The following is a 20,241-nucleotide window of genomic DNA, read 5'->3' on the forward strand; positions in this document are numbered from 1 at the left end:
TGCTACCATATTGTCTCTAAAAGCTACACGCTCAGCTTGCATCTGAAAGCTCTCTATCTGTCTTTGTCTCTCTCTCTCTTTCTCTCACTCTCTCACACACACATGCACAGACAACACTACACACTGAGCATGATTGTGCTGTATGTCAGAGATAGGGGCACTCTGACAGTCCCTCCGAGCATTATGTTACACTTGGTTGAGCAAAAAGTCTGACTGACCAACTGTCTGGATCTCTCGACATTCACCGGGCTGGCAGCAGATAGTGGCTGTTGTTGTGATTTCACTGTGAGACACAGTTACTGTGTTGTGACTCACGATAGTCTAAAAAGACATGAGAGATGAGGGGAGGGGAGCGGCACATTGGTTAATTACTGAACTGTTTACTGTACCAATCCCTGTTTTGGACTCTTAGGTCTCCTTGGCATCTTCTAAACCTATCAAGCCTTCCCTCTTTCCCCCTTCAGTCCTCTTTACATTAGAGAAAGTTAACAAATCTTCTCATGGACACACATCTTTCTCTTTTTCCTCCTCTCCCTCTCCCTTGCTTTAAGGACTTCACCTGGATTTAACAATATTTCCAATAGCAAATGGAAAAAAAATGATGCATATGCAAAGCATCACTCACAGTTGTTAACCAAGACACTTGTCTTTCACATATTGCACATAGCGCCTCATCTCCAGAAATATAGGAATATACTGAAGTAAATTTGCCTTTTAAGTATTATCCATACTAATGCATGCTACAGCGAATACTTCAAAGACATGCAGCTCTACAATAGCAGAATAGCATCTGTCTGATAAAAAGCTAATAGAGGACATATACTGAATGTCCTGTATTATGTGGGCAAAATGCAACAATGGAATGACTCTTGAAATTACATAAAAAAAGTTCTGAGACAAAATTAATCTAAGTCAAGATACAATATCACAGGTGGCAGCACACTCTTTGATCTTTGGTGACCTGATAATAGAACTAGCAAAATTTAACCACAGTAAAATCTTGCTTGTTCCATAGGCAGGCAAAGTTTACTCATTTTGATGTATTGAATGGGAGAAACATATGGGAGAGACTGTGTGACGTGATTTAAAAAAAAGATCATTTACGACTTAATCTGTTTGATTGGGTCAGATCAATCAATTTCATATATTGCAAATAAACTTCTTGATATCATATGCAAGCTTAGAGTAGATGACATTGCTGGTACCAAATCTCAGATTTATATTAGTTGGTCACTGAACTTGTTGGTATTTGTTCATTTGAAATTTTTAGAGTTAAAAAAAGTTTGAATGGATTGTACATCAAAATAGTTAGCTTTGCTGCAATAAACATTAAACTGTGCTGAAATTAGAAAAACAAAATAACAAAAAATCAAACAAACAAAATATTTCCCAGGTTTGTTCCTTAATCTCATTTCATCTATTTCTACAAACATGGAATGCTATGAAGTCAAGATCAGCAACATTAATGCTGGGCAGTGGGGTCAAATATACGTAGGTATACAGTAGTTAAGAATGGAGAATAGGCAGTCACTCAGTACATAACAGAGAAAAGATTCACGTCTTTCTTTCTACATTAATCATAGAAAATGTAGGTGAGAAGCACACATTCATCATATTGATAAAAAAATCATACATTACCACAAATCAATTTAACCCACAACAATAAATAAGACATTCGCTTTGTTTAGAGACATTTCTTCTGTCCACCTGCTAGCCTGCATTGGCTAGAAAAAAGGCTGAGTCTTTGTGAGTGTCTAAGAATGATAAATCCAGGACGAAGAAGGTGGTTTTCTATTGGTGTCCCGAATTACAGAAAAAAACTGTCATATATCTGGTGGTCTTTACAGAGGCCACTAGCTTGCACTAGACAATCTAGTGAGGGCTGAGGGAGTAAAGCTAGTCCACCATGCTCTCTCTCTCTCAGAGAAAGCAATATAATGATCTCTCTCAGTTTTTCCCCCACGACAGAACAGTTGTGATATTAGTGGTTTTGTTATTCCAGGACCTTGGCAGTTAGAGCAGCAGATTTAAGTTGCTCATGGATCGCTGATATTATGGCCGGTTTTTAATTGCAAGTTCATAAGTTCAATGAAAAAGTCACGCTGATTGGAATTAATCTTATTGTGCATCTTCTCCCGACGGCAGTTTGAGCATGAAGGTTGAAACTTGTGGTCCCTTTACACTGTTAATATTGATTATTACTGGTTAGGCTACTATTTGGCTACTGTTGCGAGCAGGACGATTACTGTCACATAGGTAAGACTAACGCCATGCAGACACCGACAATGTCCCAAATAAGACAGGGGCAGTTCTATGATATGCAATGGTAGGTCCGCAAGATGTGGGAGAATATGTTGTCCTCTCTACTGACCTTTTCTCCAGGTTGATCTCACTCATCTGCTCTGGACTCCTATACTGGGCGCCACATGTTGGTCAATACAGGGGGTCACGCCTTCATTCACTGTTACAGTCCCTTTTGACTTCAGCCTAAGTTGAACCATCGACAGTAGCTCATATTATACATCTGTACGCATCTTAGTGATATTTACATAGTTAGTGTTGGCGAGGGTGCAGTTTCCTGTTTTCATGCCCTCTGGTCTGAAGTCCTCAATGCTGTGGTTCACAGCTTCCTGGATCTCCACATAGTCAGATTTACTGAGAGTGGATCCACTGCCGCTCCGACCACTCTTCTTCAGGTCGTCAGCTGAGCTGGCTTTAGGCACGCTCGGGATGTTCAGGTACTGTGCCTGTTCCTCGCCCTCCGTCTCTCTGTGGTAGAAGTAGTTGAAGTTCGACACGATGACAGGTACAGGCAGGGCAATAGTCAGCACACCAGCGATCGCGCAGAGAGACCCCACAATCTTTCCACCAATGGTTGTTGGGACCATGTCTCCATAGCCTACAGTGGTCATGGAAACCACGGCCCACCAGAAGGCCTCGGGTATGCTGCTGAACTGGGAATGTGGCTCATCTGCTTCTGCGAAGTAGACGGCACTGGAGAAGAGGATCACACCAATAAACAGGAAGAAGATGAGGAGGCCCAGCTCACGCATACTGGCCTTTAAAGTCTGTCCCAAAATCTGCAGCCCCTTGGAGTGACGTGAGAGTTTGAATATGCGAAACACCCTTACTAGACGAATGACACGGAGAATAGCCAGTGACATAGCCTGCTGACCTGCCTGGCTGTCCTCTGTCCTCTCTGCTAGCTCTGTGCCCAGTGTGATGAAGTAGGGGATGATTGCCACAATATCGATGATATTCATGATGTTGCCGAAAAATCCAGCTTTACTGGGACAGGCAAAGAACCTAACCAGGAACTCAAAAGAGAACCAGATGATACAGAGGGTCTCCACGATGAAGAAGGGATCCGTGAAGTATGTCGAGCTGTAAGAGGTAGAGGTGGTGTTGTACATGGCCAGGGATGAATATTTGTACATCTCCTCTTCTTCGTTTCGGAAAACTGGCAGTGTCTCTAGACAGAAGCTGACGATAGAGATAAGAATCACCATGACGGAGATAATGGCAATGATGCGAGCAGGACCTGAGCTCTCTGGATACTCAAATAGCAGCCAAACTTGTCTCTGAAATTCATTCTCTGGCAGAGGCCGCTCCTCTTCCTTTATGAAGCCTTCATCCTCCCTGAAGATTTCCATAGCCTCCTCGCCTAATTCATAAAACCGGATCTCCTCAGAAAAAATATCCAGAGTAACATTAACAGGTCGGCGCAGCCTTCCTCCTGATTGGTAGTAATACAGAATAGCATCAAAACTTGGGCGATTCCTGTCAAAAAAGTACTCGTTCCGGAGAGGGTCAAAATATCTCATTCTTTTTTTGGGATCGCCCAGTAGTGTCTCCGGAAACTGGGAGAGAGTCTTGAGCTGCGTTTCAAAGCGCAAGCCTGAGATGTTGATGACCACCCGCTCGCAGCAATCATGATCCGGCTCTGGGTCGTAGTGGTCATGAGGCTGACCCGGATGTGCTGCTGCTTCATCTGCAGGGTCGCTCGTAGCAACCGTCATGCTGGAGGGAGATGGGACCTGCAGTTTTCAGACGGGGTGGGGCCACGTTGGGCCACAAGGGGATAAAGACTCCCCACACTGGTGGGTTGAGGTGCAAGCAGATCTGCCAGTGACGAGCTACAAGAAAGATCAGAGAGTGGAGAAAGTATGCGACATTAACATGATTACCATGACTTTCATGTTTCATTTTACCTACACTGAGCAAGAAAACTCCTAAACTGATATATAAATTTAGAATTTGAACGTGCATATCCACTGACTTCTAACATATATTCATACAGTAGCCATTAATTTTGTTAAATACAACATCTCTCATAGACAAAAGATCATCATAAATGCAGTGTTATCCCAAGGTCTTCTTGCAAACAGGCACAAGCAGGGCAGTTCAATTGAGAATAACAGGCAGGAGGGGCAGAAGCATTTCAGTGCATTGGCTCCATTGTGTCTATGTGTACTAGGTTATGAGTTCTCTCTCATTTGCGCACACTACAGGATCAATATGCTACCCAGTAATACTGTATCAGCTCTCACAGGGTGCAATTACAAGCAACAAATCAGATTATATGCTGAGTGCTCCATACAATCTCTGAGATAAATTTCCTCCCTCTGTAGGTGTGATGTGATCTACATTCCATCCCAAAGCCAAGAAAAACTTCATCAAGTCACTTATCAAATTAATAGTTTATCAGTATATTATAGGGTTATTTGTCATAGCCTGTGGCGGACATAGCCGTCTCCATTACTGCGGAAATGTTTGGGCAGCACACCTTCAAACTTCATACACCACTGCATAAAGACTATCAGTATGAGGGTATAGGAAAAGTATGACATTTTACATCACACAGCCACATGAAGAGTAATTTTGGCAATAAAAGCAGCAATGTCTGGATAAACAACAACAAGTCCTACCTATTTTCACAGGCACTTGTGAGGCTTGTTTTATAGCCTGTCCTCTTAATGGGAATGTTTAAGTGGGCCCAGCAGAAGTGTCCTGTCCAAAGTCAGTCCCCCAACGGTCAAAGCAGCTCCTTTTCCTGCCAGACACATCACCCGAAGCTCCAGCTCTGCAGCAAGGCAGGAGTGGGAGTGGGAGAGGGGACAAGGCGTGAGGATGCAGGAGTTACCTCCCTACCCTCAGTCACCAGCAGATACATGTTGTGATGCAGCTATGGCTACAGGTTGAAGCTGTTGCTGCTGCTTCAGGTGGTGGTGGTGGTGGTGGTGGTAGTAGGCTAGTAGTAGTGGGACTCTAGTCTGTTTTTTAATTAAATCTTAAAATGTTGTAATCAGCAACGCGCACACACGCACGCGCGCGCACACACAATTCAAAAACAATATGCCACCGCCTGTTACAGCAACAAATGTAATCATATAGTCTGATATCTGCAGAGATTTACTGAGGAAGCAGGCTGCGGGTGGCGGCGATGCTGTCAGTCGCCTGTTTCTACTCGGGAGCACCCATGCTTCGCTCCGGCGCATTTCATCTCAAGGCGAAATCACCTGTTTGATCCCCAAACAGCTCCGTATTCCCCCCGCAGGCTTTTGCAGATCGGCGTTTCGCTTATTAAAACAGTTATTCCCTATTGATCCTCTTCGTAAATTCCACCCATCTTTTTTTCCTAATGGGGAATATCCATACGAACCCACCAATGATGCACATTAGTAACAAACGCAGGCTTATGGTCACAACCCATTCCATGGAATAACGCAGTCCTCTGATGGCGGGTGCAATAGGTGGATAACTATTGTTTTCATGAATTTGAGACAAAGCAGCCAAGTTCATGCACTGGGTTATTCAAACATTAAAAGACACAGTGTTGTAGTTGATTACGCAAAGCGCTGGCGAGTTAGTTTGGAGAGGCAGGTGCCAGACATGCTCAAGCCATTTGCAGCCCTCTCCTGAGTGGATCGCGGACAGCCACAATAGACTCCATGCACTAAACAAAGCAGCATAGCATCATCTGTCGGACTACAGCATATGTTCAGATAATGGCATGCAGGAATTCACCCCGATTCTCGTGGTGCGTAGACGCGTGTATTTTTTTTTTTATCCAGTTTGTCTCCTCTTAAAAGGTGCCTTGAGGTCGTGAGTCCATTCCTTCATATCTGTCCCTCTTCCCTCATTTGACTAATCTATCCAGCGGCTGTGTCATCTCATCACGACCAACTGTTTTTGAGCTGCCGGTTCTTCCCACGTCTCTCATATTTCACCATAATTCACCATAGTTGAGATGCGTGGGCTGCAGTTGGGCATCGCAGCGCATACTAAAAGCTTCTCTTGGCGCGCCTCGCCCCGTCCCTTTGCGCTCCCCCTTTCTCCGACCCTCCAGTCCTCTGCTGCTTCACATTAAAGGGGAAGCATCGCCCACCACAGGGTGGGAACGGCTTTCAACAAAACACGCGCGTCTCTGAAGAGAATAAAAGGATCCAAACATCAGTCGGGAGTAGAAAGTGACAGCGACATGCAGCAAGATGAATGAGATAATCTCCTGAAATGGTCTAATAGTCCTTTGCCCTGTGCCCCCGCTACATTTCCACTTGACAGCAGACATACATGGCATAGCGCATTAGTTCTAGTCCAAAGATAGAAAGCAAATAAGCAAAAAGAAATACACACAGTATTAACAGCGTTTTTATATATTGGGGCAAGGAAGAAAATCCCAGCAATAAAAAGTGAAAGAAAAAAACAGGAATGAGGAACTGTGTGGATGTCTGTAACCAATGTGTGAACAAAACACCAAAGTCCTGGGTCAGCATGTCTGAGCTGTTAGTAACCCAGTGAGTCATTTTTATCGTAATTCTTCCGTCTCCCCTGATCTGAGCTCTTGGCTATGCAGGTTTGAATGGTGACTGACAGAAGACCTGTGTTTGTCTGTGCTTGTTTGTCTGTATGCTTTGTTTTGTTTGTCTGCACAAATAGAACAGTACAGTATGTGCTCAAACATTATGACAGTAGATCTGAAATGTATGAGCAAACGGTGTGTGCCACCTGTGAGGTGAAATACAGAGGCTGGCTCTAGTGCAGTTTTTTGAGTTGTTGATTCCACTCTGATCATTTCCAGGCCTGCATACTGTATCACAATCCACTAATTACTGCCCCCACCTATTAAGCTTATGCAGACCGACACACACTCGCACTCACACTCACAGGGGACTGATGCTAACAGCTCTTAATGCAATCACATACTGAAGATGAAATACTTGCCCAGAGTCCAGCGATGATATGGTGAAATTGACTGGAGCAGAGAACTTCTCTTGCAGGCGGTGTTTCCTGCCCTTCTTTCCTCTTGTGGTATGTTGAAGTCCTTCCGACTGGCCCAGAACTCTGAACTTATATACCTTATACTGACTCCCCCTTCTCCAGGCAGAGAAGGACCCTAAAGCATGGTAAATGACCCTTGACCTCTCCCTTAACCTTTAGGCTTATGAAGTCACCACATCCTGTCTCTCACAACCGTTAGCTGTTGGAGAAAACAAAAGACCCAATCATTCACATTGACCAGACACACACCATGAAGTCAGATGACTTCTAAGCAGGATATAGAGTCCATCAGCAGAGCAGAGATCCACACATTCCTTAAGTTCCAGAAAAGGCACACATACAAAGAAGAACATAATACAATACATGATGACGATACAAGATATTAAAGCAAGAAAGTTAAGGTGTACAATATACTACACTCTGCTGCTTGAAAGTGGGCCAGGTGAAAACCCAGATATGTCTATAAAGCAGAGAGCAAGAATTGCACATGCAAAAACGAGAGACTCCACGACTCCCTGGAGAATACACCAGGAGCACCTCATGTCCTCCCTCATGCATTCTCCACAGCTCAAGGACAAGTTCAATGTGATATGCAATCCTTGTCCAATTTCAAAGTGGTAAAATACTGATTAAAAATGCTGGCATGGGACCATAGGGATCAAGTGAGCTGCTGTTTCCAACCCCAACTGAGGGTCTCAGTGAAGAGCAATTGACACTTTAACATAAACAGGTTGATTCATGGCTAGGAACTCTTAAATCTCCATCGTCCATAAATGTAAATGGAGAGGGTCCATTTCTAAATGCAGGGCAGCTGAGAGCCCGGGCCACCAATATCCAGCGCTTGGTGTCAGAAGTGTAGCGATTCATCATCCACCACCACATTCACAGCAATTACCTACAACAGTTTTATGAGTAGGACGGGGAGGAGAGTAAGAGATATGGGATTAAGTTTGTAGGGGGAGGGGTGAGTCATATCCTCTGACTGTAATGTTTTGTTTCATCCTTGCAACTATTTTTCATTTACATTTGCATACACTAGTTATGACTAAGAAGTTAGAAGTTAGAATGCGATGTTCATGACTACAACCATGATCTACGATCATAATCATACATTAACGCTATAATCAATGTGTTAAGTTGCTGGTGCTGTGCAAGGGGTTCTGGGGAATGAGAAGGGAATGTCTGCCTTGTAGAACTGGGGAGCTGGACGAGGCAAGCTCTGGAGCCACCGGGGGTGTTGACCTGAGCACAGGCAATAAGACAGTGTTAACTCTGAGAGAAGACGAAGAAATAAACGTGATGCAACTAGAACTGGCTAAGTTTTATGACAGCTTGGCAAACTGAAACAGTCTGGCAAAGACTGGAGGAGCGATCCAGGTAGATTAGGTGTGCGGGTGAGTAAGTGACAGGAGGAACTGGATACCTCTGGACTGGAAGGCACACACACACACACACACACACACACACACACACACACACACACACACACACACACACACACACACACACACACATACACGAACAGAGAAACCTTTACAGTATCAACAGTATAAGCCCTTAAACATTACTAAGATTAACATATATATCTGTATTTATCACATCTAGGAAGAAAACGAACGAATAGAAAAACACGGTTGTTGGGTGTTTTTCTTTCAGATTGATATGTACACTACAATGTCTCCGAGAAATATAAGTGCTCATAAGCAACAGATTTGAATAATTAAAAAAAACTGCAAATCAACATGATTTACAAGTGCAAGTGCATTTCTGCAAGTCTCTGCATCAGCCTGTTTATTGACATGATGAACTGTTGGAGCTGCAGCAGTGACAGCTAATGGAGGCAATTAAAGTACTTAGAAACACTCAGTACCCAGCTGTCACAATCTGCAATTTGTGTTAAGTCATAACTCAGTCTAAACTAAACAGACAGTTTATACAGTTGTTATTTTTAGATTCATTATGATTTTCCAAAGACACGGTTATGGTCTAGTATCCATTGTGATTAAATATCTAATTTGCTACTAAATCACAGAAATCCGATGCTCCTCTTAACTTCTATATTACTGGCACACAGCTGACCTGCAGTTTTAGGGCCATTGCCCTCCCACCATTTTTAGATCCTCACTTATGTCTCCACTTCCCATTCACCTCCAACTTCTGCCAAGTCTCGGCAGAATGGGACCATTGATTCAGTTTTGTGTTCATCCAGGCAGACCAAATGGAACCTCCTGGAGAAACAAAAGAGCACTTTCCTAGTAATGACTCCACATGACTGTATTAAGCATGTCATTGATCATGGTACAAAACATCCTTTAGATTTAACTTGGTTGTAACTCATTTGTGCATGATAGTTGTAGGGCATAGGTCCTAGCTAAAAGGGACCCCAATTTGTCCAGACAAAGTGACTGACCAGTGGATAAAGACATATCTTTGTTGTAGATGGAATAAAGACGGTGATGGCCGGGGCAGCAGGAAATTGCAGGGATTCCCAGCACAGAGTCCATTATTCTCATATTCAATTAATTCACAGAGAACCACTTAACATTAGATCATCCACATTCAGTCATTTCACTGTTGTCTGATTTCATTTGATTTGTATTGTGGGATAATAATCAACATATTTTTGCATCAGTGAGTGAGTCCTAAACCCCTAAAATCCCTCACCCTTTTCTACGCAGCAGGACATGTGGAAGTGAGAGAGGGAGGAGGAGGGTGAGAAAGAAAACGGGGTGAAGTGGAGAAAAAGGCGCCGATCCAACTTGTGACAGCAGACTGCAGGGGAGGAGCGTCGTCCTGGATGACCTCTGCTGGTGCTGCAGCAGGTGATCACTCACTCACAAGCTGCAACACAAACACACACCCTCAGAGTTGTATTAAGCCACCACATGGCATGTGCCACCATGACACAGTGCAATCCACATTTAAACAAAATCATTCAGACTCCACCTTTCTTTATTGAAAGAGCAATACAACACAAATACAAGCACATATGCAAAAAGAAAATCGTCACACACTAAAATCCCCCGAATGCCAGCTCCACGTGACAACATAACCTTTAATTTCACAGTGAATGTGAGTGAAAGGACAAGAGAATGCTATCATCAGTTATTTTTGACCCTTCATCCCTCTTTTCCCCCTAATTTTCTCTCTTCACTCCTCTCTCCCCCTGCATGTCTCCCTTTGGGGTCTCTCCCTCCTGGTTGTGAGAGTGACCTTGGAAGATGTCCAGCTGCCTGTTGAGAGCAGTCAAGCTGATGATGATCACTGCTTTCATGATGAGATGTCCTCACCTTCAGAGTAGAGTAGTGCGGTATTGATTCTGGATGTGGTTTCACTTTCTGTTGTCGTCTCGCCCATAGAAAACAAAGAAAAATCAATTGCCTAACTAATGTGGAGGTGTGGCCTAGCTAAGAGGGGAAACTTGGGTTATGTATACTGTATTATGCAGCATGACCTGGCATATGTACAAATATGTTACTGTACCTTTTGTATTGAACGCTGCTGAATTTGTGATACAGGAAATCTCACCCAAATTTCTCCCCCACATTGCAGACAACAGTTAAGTGCTGCCTGTCTAGTCAGTTCAATCAAATCAGCAGTTAATGTATATGACCACAGTCTGGCAGCCACAGGCATTAGCTACCATTTGGCCTTTAGTGTGTGTCTTATGTGACAGCAACTTGTGGCAATGGTCAGAGCCAGCAAACATCCTGAGAAAGACTTCATGTGACACCTGATGGGGGGGTGGGGGGGGGTTGGAATTATGTCAGGAAGAGCAGACAGAGAAGAAGGGGAGTGGGAAAAAAAGAGTGGGCAGAGTAACGTAGTCTGCTGGAAATGCAGTTAGAGAAGTGGAGAAAATGAAAATGAAGGGGAGGGATGGGACAATAGAGGTGGAGAGGGTGGCAGATAAAGGTCACAATGACAGAGTGATGAGTCATCCAGTAGAGCACAGCAGCATCTCTCTCTCTCCCTCTCTCCATTCTACACTATCACCCTCTCCACCATCTGTCTGTTTTGACAGCAAAACCTGAGATGACGGGCGGCAGATACGACAGCTATAACTAAAATAAATATGTTTTTCATGCTTGAATATGCAATATATTATTTTGAATGTGTGTCCCGTTGTGTGTTAAAGTGCATCTGTGTGTGTTTGCACAGGGAACATATGTCTGGATAGGGAGTCCCGCTTGGTCTGCTTCGCCTGTGGCTGGGAATGGGAACTGATCAGCCAATCAGCATCAAGAAATAATCAGATTTTGTGGGAGCACTAGCAACAGCATCATCAGCCTTAGCAACCGTCCTTCCCTGCACTGCCAGTGGTGTGACTCTTGCTTGTCAACATGGGAAGATGTCAGAAAGAAAAGGTGAGCCACATGTACTTATACCAGTGTGCTTATTTCATAAGGTTCAACAATCATGTCATGTCTCAGAGGGCTCTTCAACCTGAGAAACATTTAACACACCAAAGAAAAAAAGAAAAAAGGAATAAGGAATAATGCATGCAACATTAGATGGCATGTGAAAATGGAGCCACAGGTACCCACCACTCCACAGCTTTCCTTTGATTTACAGAGCTTTTTAAAGAGAGTTTCAGCTCATTATGAGCTGGCCTACAATTTTACTAGTTTGGTTCACTCTAGTGTTGTTATCACCAGCAACAGGCCTATATATTCAGTGAAAAGCCCACTGCACATCTAGTTAACACCAAATGGCAGACAAACACACTTACAGTAGTGACTTGCTAATTCAGCCTTTAGCAACCAAACAGTCACATGCATCAGTCAGGACTTGGTATAGAGACCAAAAACAAAGCTAAAAGAGAGTAAATGTCAGGGTTTCAGAGTACAGCTTCAAATGCATGGTAATGCTTATCACTGTTAAAAATTTATTTCTGCTGCCCCCAAGTGGAAAAACAAAAACAAAACATAATAGAAAGTTACTACAGGTTTAGGTCATCTCATGGAGTGTCCTCAGTTGCTGTTGTTGGCATTTAGCCCCATAATACATCTGTGTTATTTGTGCGCGCTAATAATCTGGTGTTGGCTTGTGAATGTGTAATGTTGGCGTTGCCTCAACTCTACTTAGACCTGCTGTCCAAATAGAGCCCCGAAGGCCCAGTGTGCCTTTGGGGCAATACACTGATCCTCTGCCAGAGGAACAGACACACACATACTGTAGGCCTATAAAATACCCAGAAACACACAGACACACACAAAATGACATACTGCTGTGAGTGGCTTTGTGCACATAACTGCTGCAGTCGCTGATACAGACGGCTTAAACTGTGATGTCTCAATGCACCTGCAGAGAGCTGAATTTGTTCTATATGGCTCCTCAATTTATCTTACCAACAACCCTCCCTTGTTGCTATGGAGATTTCCTGCTGTAGCGCCATGGCTGGTTGTGAGCTTCGGTGACATCACAGCTATTTTAATTAACTTAAAGGCAGTACTATACAGTACCTTTCACTAGCATATTTAATAGTAAAGCCAGGGAAAAACAAAACCAGGCAAAGGCAGAAATGGACACATTTGTTCACGATTGTCTTCTAGGTGAAAATATTGGTGGTATTTTCTCCAGAAATTTATCACTGAATTTCCAATATACCACACACGGGCAGTTTTATATTTGTGCAATAGCCAAGGTAGATGGCTGAGCTGTTATGGAGCTGGTTGGTTTACTGGAACAATAAAGCACACTTGCTCATACACAGCATGGCAGCATGATGGCTGTAAACCTCTGTAAGAATGTTAATATTTATCTCCTCTGGCTCAGAGATGATCTGAAGTTTTCCACTGGGCTCCTACACTATTCATTTCTCTTTAAGGCCCAGACATGCACTTCAGGGAGCAGCCAAATCGCATGATATAATGATATTGAAATTGGGAACCACCATGCCAAATACAATTCCCTGGTGCTTCTGATGTTGCACTTCTTAAATCAGACAGAAAGCTGTCTTGTGTTTTAAATATTTTTCTCCTGTTTCACTGTTGTTTACGGAAGTGCATGCGGTGTCCTCTTATAAAGGACTTACCCTGTCACCCTGTTGCAGAGAGGCTGCCTTGTTCTGTCTTCTGAAGTCAACTATACAGTAGAGACTTCTGTTGTATGAGTGTTTTGTTCCGTAACCAGGCGTCTAAACGGCTGTGAGCCAGACACTGTTGTTCGCTACTGAAAGGCTCTGAATGGGAAAAACTGAAACACTGTTTCAACACCATTTTAATGGACAATAGTATCATTCACTCAGGAAACTTGAATGGAACTCTGAACGATCTGACCTGGACAATTTGAAACATGTCTTTGTTTTTTGTTGTTTTTATATCATAGATAGAATTACATTTTGTAAATGCAAAGTACTGTAAACACTTGATATGATGCTCAACTTAATGGTTTTGCTCTTGCCCCTCTTCCACCTGTGAAATGATAAAGTCCAAAGTGGTCAGAGTGCCTATTGTAAAAACAACTATGAGACTGAATGAGGGAAGGGGTTTAAGTGCACAAACATCCACACACGGCAGCTTAACAATGGGTTTCAACCTTCTCTCCTCATTTTTCAATAATTGAAATAAACATAGTGTAGGTAATAAGGTTGGCAGTTGGACCTAGATATTCTCTCAGACATATATGAGTACCATTCTGTCAGTAATTCAGTAAAAACAAGCTGCAGCTCCTCTCAAATAAAGACAGTACGACTCATCATCTCTTTATATGGGTCATGTTTAAGACAGCACAGAATAACACAGAACAAATACTGGCATACACTGCCTTCCCCTGACAACATTCTGCCCATCCGGAAAACACAAAACAAAAAACAAAAACAAAAAAAAAAACACCAGTGCACTCTGGGATAAATGATAGACATCCACAGGCAAGTGGATACGTGTGTCTGTGTGTGTTTGTGTGTATGTGCATACCTCTGTATTGTTCTCCATGTGTAGGTCAGGGGAATAGCAGCAACCAGCACATGTATGTATGAGTGTGCGTGTGTGTGTGTTTCACATATTAGCAATACAGAGCACACAGAGCTAACAAAGGCATATGGCTAACAGTCTTTGATTTGTATCACAGTTTCATATCAGCAAATCACGGTTGGCTTCAGTTTTTTTTTTTTTTTTTTTGCCACTTTTGACTTGAAGCAAAAGCTGTTATTGTCCGTAATGATGAGCATCATTTCCCAGAAACATGAATAGAGAATATAGAAATCCTTGTAAAGTCCAGGAATTAAATGTGCTTTGCAAAATTGCTGGCTGTTTCCTGAAGCTGTCCTTTTGAATTGTATATAGAAAGCAGTATGGAGAAGTGTCAGAGTCCATAACACACAGCCCCAGCTGAATTCTGTCACTGTCTGAACCACTTTTGATCCTGTGATGGCTACACTCACAGTGTGTTAACTCCAGAACAGAAGCAGTCATAAAACTGCGGCTACAAAAACTGTAAGTGGGATATGTAATACGTCTGTTGTTGTTGTTTCTTTTCATTGCTGTGATTGCATTTTGCTGCATTTTGGATTGAATGGTGGTCCACAGGAGGAGGAGAACTGCTAGGCACCGCGTATTAGAAGTCCAGGTTGGAGGACACCAGTCAGGAGGACGAGGGCTGGGGAAGGAAAATTGATCCAGTGGGAGTTATTACTCAACTCTTAACTTTGGTCCATCTGGTCCAACAGAAAGACCAGAGTCATTGTGCCCCTGCAAAAATAAAAAAGGTCATTGGCGGTTAATGGATATTCTTTACAGCTTTAAAATAAGAAAACTTCTCTCAAAAATTAGCAATGAATGTTTAAGTTGAAGTTCAGCAATGTCACAATCACACTCCTTCAAAAAATTAAGTCAATTTACCTAAATGTGAGGCAGTCTAATTGGGGTCGCAGGGGTTCCAGGAGGTCTGAGCAGAAAAGTGGAACAACTTTTACCTGAGAGAAGGGAAGATCAGTGAATGAGGGGAGGAAGGGAAGGAAAAGAAAACGCACCACATACTTAGAGTCACACAGTTTAGACAGACCCCACACACGTCTTCTTAACTATGCAAGGCTGCTCTTTTTGTCCCCGCTGTCTCATTACCACTCATGCAAAATCAAACTGTAACACTGTCAGTTCAGGAGGAGAGGAGAGGATAAATTCAGCTGTCTTATCGTGATTAGATGTGCAGCTCACTAACTGCAGGTTAACTTGTATATGAGCATCAACTAAGCTATGCTGTGGCAAACCTAAACAGAGAGGAAGGGAGACAAGGAGAATACCTAGAATCTGACAGAAACAAATATTTAACCAATGGGAGCTGTGAGGATTCACACTGGCACAGTGTATAGTGTAGAAAAGATGAGTGTGCATGGTCCAGTATTTTGTATCCAACAATCCATCCTGCCTATGTGCATAAAAGGAGCTTCCAAACTGACCAATCTTATTAGAAGACAAGCTCCCATAATATATCTTGCTAATTGATCAATAGAACTGTTTCTCTTCACTGGAGCTTTTATGTGCCCTGAGAAATGAGCGGTCCATTTAACTGATGACTAATATGGAGTTTTTCATAGAAAAAATTATGATGTCAAGGTCAGGGGTCAACATGGAAAGGAATAATCAATGAGGAGGTCATTCTGTTGGACCTCCCACTTAGCCTTTAGGGTACTGAAGCTAATGAGACTGCCCTGATTAATACTCAACCAGCATATGGGTGGTATACGTACAATTAGTGCACTACAGACACAAAAGCCAACGTGCAAGTGGACTCACAGCCACTCTAAATAGATTCAGAGCATGACTGCCTGCTAGATTCTTTTTTAAAATGTTATTTCCCGCTCACCCTCGTCTCTGTTTCAGTTCTGTTTCGAGTAATCACAGTCAGGGTGGACACAGAGCAATAAATCTAGACATAAATCTGCAAGGATAGCAGTGCGGCAGTTTCAAAGAAAGGAATCCAGTGCAGGAAAAGCAAAAGAAAAGGAGATGGTTGCACTGTGGCTAATCTACAGCAAGGAACACTGAAATTTTAAATAATATACACATGCAGATTTTAATATCCTGTTCTCATTCTTTTAGCAAGTGGAAGACTGAACAAACAATCTGCAAGAGAAAATGGGGTGTATGCATCAATACTAGTGTACAACCAGCAGCTCTGTTTTTACTCTTTACTCTTGCTGTCTGGCATTTCACTGTTACTTGGCATCTGTGTTTGGGTGATGCTGATGGCAAAAGAAGACAAAAAGTCACACAAAGCAGGTAGGAGCCACCTGTTCTGGTGGCCACCAGGGGGCAGCACTGAGGCAAACTGGGTGGGCTTGCAGTTGGTGCCCTTATTCCTTTCATAGACAAAGTCAGCTGAAGGTGAAAGACCACCTGGGCACACAGCAGGAGCATCACAGACATTATGCAAAACAGGGAAGCCAACATACACACACAGACTGATGGAAGTAGACACATACATCTGCATCTAGTAACACATTACTATATATTTTTTAAACAAATACATCTTAATTTACTGTGACATACTATAAACTAATGTAAGAATTGACACTATCCTGATAAGACATCTTAGAGGTGACCATGTCATTTCTCACCAGTGATTTTGTATTGACAAATTTGTAAAACACTTAGGTAAATGCACAGTTACTTAAAACAGGGGCTTCGTAGCTTAAGGCAAATAGGTAATTCATAAAGAGACAGGGGCATAACAGTGCCCAGAACTTACCAATGTTATCAGTGGGAGAACAGCAGCCTCTGCTGAGCGCCCGCAGTAGTGCACTCAGGACAGCCAGACACAATGTGCTCCCAGTCCATTCATAATTCCTCACACGCTGTCACTCCTTTCTCTCTCCCGGCTTGGCACCTCTCTGAGTTGTGCCTTTGTTTCATTTTTTCGGTGGGGGGGCAGTTCATGGTGGCAATTTGTAAACAGACCTCCTTTGCTCCAATTTGTTTTGTGCGTGTCAATGTCACAGTCACTAAGTGAGCTCGCTGATTAGTGATAGTGGCGCTGGGCACGTTTGGACTCGTTATTTTTACGCGCTGGATGCGCGATGACTTGACAGTCTTATAAGAGACTGGAGACAAGCTATTTAGATGAGAAATCTTCAATATAGCTTCCAAGTCATCAGGGAGGTTACTGTGGAAACAAGGGCGCCATGGCAACGGTGACTGGGGGGTTACCGAGGAAACGACCGTAGCCATGGAGACTGCATCACAGCGGGGCTATATTTGAGGCATCCAAAGAGAAGCACGCTCCATCTTTGATCGCTGTGTGTGTCTGTGGAAGAGCTCTGTTTCTCCTCTCTCACGTGTGACTCGCACCGATAATGAGACACTGACAGCCGGCCAGCCCCTGTGTTTACATGGTGCCGTTTACGCATTAAATAACCTATCAGGACGGTTTATGCTGAGGGGCGTTTTTTTTTTTTCAAGACAGTAGCATTTGGACTAGACTTTAACGCACAATAAAGGCATAGCACAGAACGGTCTAATTGAGATAATATATTCTGAACTGTGTTTTCAGACATTACATGTGTTTAAACACACACAAATATTAAAATGATTCTGAATATTATACATAGGCTATGACTGACGAATCACGACTCATAACGCATGTTAATACAAAGTGAGTGTCCATACATTTGAACTCATCTTTCACAGTTAGCTACAAAGCTTCTATGTCTACCTGTTGTGATAATATATTGGCTATTGCACAACGCACAACAGGTCAATCCCCTCCCTCAGAGAAGAATAGTATATGCCTAATACTTTTAGGAGCTCTTTCTCTCCAAGTGCGAATGGAACCGTACAGAGTTATGAATTAAGATCAGTGAAATGAAAAAAATCCTGATTCTTTGAATGGAGCACAAAGCGGCGTCTCTGAACAGACGGGGTTCGCTTTTTCTTTTTACTCTTACTCTACTTATCTCTTTTACTCCTTTCTTCCCTCGTCTGATCTACCGGGGCTTCCACGCGCTTGTGCGCCAACGACAGAACCAGCTGTGTTGTTGACACACCACCCCCTTTTCCTGCGTTGTTCAGGGCCATGACTCTAAAACTGGCTACACGTCGGTGAAAATCTTTTTGTTTATGTTCACACAATTCTGCGAGTTGTTTTGCGTGGTGGTCGTGGTGGTGGTGGTGGTGGTGGTAGTGGGGAAGTTAGGCTGCTGTTTGAACGCGCTGTTGATCCCGTGCTCCTCTATCACCATGTACTCGCTCTTGCTGAGTGAGGAAGAGGAGCGAGTCTTCCTCAGATCCTCAGTGTCTGCCAGAGGCTGACAGCTGCCCACGTGCAGGTACTGTGCCTGCTCCTCGCCTTCCGTCTCTCTATGGTAGAAGTAGTTGAAATTGGAGACGATGACAGGTACAGGCAGGGCAATTGTCAGCACACCAGCGATTGCGCATAAAGACCCCACAATCTTTCCTCCAATTGTCACGGGGTGCATATCCCCATAACCCACTGTGGTCATGGTGACAACAGCCCACCAGAACGCGTCCGGGATGCTGTTGAAACCCGATTCTGGGTCGTCTGCCTCAGCAAAGTAAACAGCGCTGGAGAAGAGGATGACACCGATGAACAAGAAGAAAATCAGCAGGCCCAATTCACGCATACTGGCCTTAAGAGTCTGTCCTAAAATCTGGAGCCCCTTGGAATGACGCGAGAGTTTGAATATGCGAAAAACCCGAACAAGCCTAATTACGCGCAGAATCGCTAATGACATGGCCTGTTGTCCGTTTCCTTGCCTCTCTGCCAACTCTGTGCCCAGGGTAATGAAATAGGGAATGATGGCCACAATGTCTATGATGTTCATGATGTTTTTGGAGAACGTGGCTTTACTCGGGCATGCAAAGAAGCGCACCAGCAGCTCGAAGGAGAACCAGATGATACACAACGTCTCCACCACAAAGAACGGGTCTGAGAAGGGGCTGATGAAGTATGGGAGTGTGCCATTTATCACAGGCGCAATGGTGATCGGATCCCTGTTCTCGTCCCTGAACTCCGGCAATGTCTCTAAGCAGAAGATGACAATGGAGATGAGAATGACCAGGACAGACACTATCGCTATTCCCCGGGCGGGACCCGAGCTCTCCGGGTACTCAAAAAGCAGCCACACCTGTCTTTGAAATTCATTCTCTGGCAACGGCCGCTCCTCCTCCTTAATGAAGCCCTCATCCTCCCTGAACTTCTCCATAGCCTCCTCGCCCAGCTCATAGAAGCGGATCTCCTCAGAGAAAATGTCAATGGGCACATTAACGGGTCTTCTGATGCGCCCGCCAGACTGGTAGTAGTACAGGATGGCATCAAAGCTGGGTCGGTTCCGATCGAAAAAATACTCATTCCTGAGGGGATCAAAGTACCTCATCCTCTTCTTGGGGTCCCCCAGCAGGGTCTCTGGAAATTGGGAGAGAGTCTTGAGCTGCGTCTCAAAGCGTAACCCTGAGATGTTGATGACCACCCTCTCGCAACATTCGTGATCCGGTTCATATCGGTCCAGAGAGTGGTGGCCCGGGAGAGCCGCCGACTCCTCTAACATGTTGTCACACGCCACAACCGTCATGATGTCAGCCTCTGTGTCGGTGTATCCGTGGTTCACCAGGTTGTCGCCCCGGGTTTTGGTTGCGCTCGGCGGGGGTGATTGCAGGAGGCTGAGGTGGTCGTCCATGCGCGGTTGAAGACGCATACAGGGGCGGCCGCCTCGCCCCCTCCGCGAGCCCCGGTCAGCCACAACCGCCACAGCCTCGTCTCCTCCACCGTCTCTCCCTCTCTCGCCTCACTTTCACTCTCTACTGTTGCTGTTCCCGCCCACGGGGAGAGATCTGGGTTTATAAACAGGCCTTTCACCCGCCCCCTGTGCGCCAGCGCTGGGTACCCTCCGCTGTCCTCCGCCAATGGCAGGACGCACCGATATACACAAGAAGCAACAGACGGGCGTCATTCAACACCATCGTTTGGGCGTTCCCGCCTCCCTCTGCCCTCTCCGTCTTGTAG

At 44.1% G+C, this 20,241-nt stretch overlaps 2 protein-coding genes across 4 annotated transcripts; both read right to left on the bottom strand.

Moving 5' to 3' along the window:
* Window positions 1-1,523: 1,523 nt before the first annotated feature.
* On the bottom strand, window positions 1,524-6,359 carry kcna2b (potassium voltage-gated channel, shaker-related subfamily, member 2b). Of its 3 annotated transcripts, XM_085782123.1 has the most exons (3): window positions 6,028-6,359; window positions 4,929-5,083; window positions 1,524-4,136 (listed from the first exon to the last, which is right to left on the bottom strand). In XM_085782123.1, the coding sequence occupies exon 3, from the start codon at window positions 4,017-4,019 to the stop codon at window positions 2,517-2,519; it is 1,503 nt and encodes a 500-aa protein (XP_085638249.1). In that variant the 5' UTR covers window positions 4,020-4,136; window positions 4,929-5,083; window positions 6,028-6,359; the 3' UTR covers window positions 1,524-2,516. The 3 variants fall into 3 exon arrangements, with proteins under 3 accessions (XP_085638249.1, XP_085638251.1, XP_085638248.1); XM_085782125.1 differs by lacking the exon at window positions 4,929-5,083; XM_085782122.1 differs by lacking the exon at window positions 6,028-6,359 and having other exon boundaries at window positions 4,929-5,266.
* Window positions 6,360-14,742: 8,383 nt separating this feature from the next.
* Window positions 14,743-20,136, bottom strand: LOC146984733 (potassium voltage-gated channel subfamily A member 3). Its single transcript, XM_085782126.1, has 3 exons — window positions 16,972-20,136; window positions 15,123-15,196; window positions 14,743-14,972 (listed from the first exon to the last, which is right to left on the bottom strand). Exon 1 carries the CDS (start codon window positions 19,931-19,933, stop codon window positions 18,311-18,313), a length of 1,623 nt encoding a protein of 540 aa, XP_085638252.1. The 5' UTR covers window positions 19,934-20,136; the 3' UTR covers window positions 14,743-14,972; window positions 15,123-15,196; window positions 16,972-18,310.
* Window positions 20,137-20,241: the final 105 nt, after the last annotated feature.

This window comes from Trachurus japonicus, chromosome 7 (genome assembly GCF_045865225.1).
Source record: "Trachurus japonicus isolate A0001 chromosome 7, Traja_1.0".
NCBI classification, from domain to species: Eukaryota; Metazoa; Chordata; class Actinopteri; order Carangiformes; family Carangidae; genus Trachurus; species Trachurus japonicus.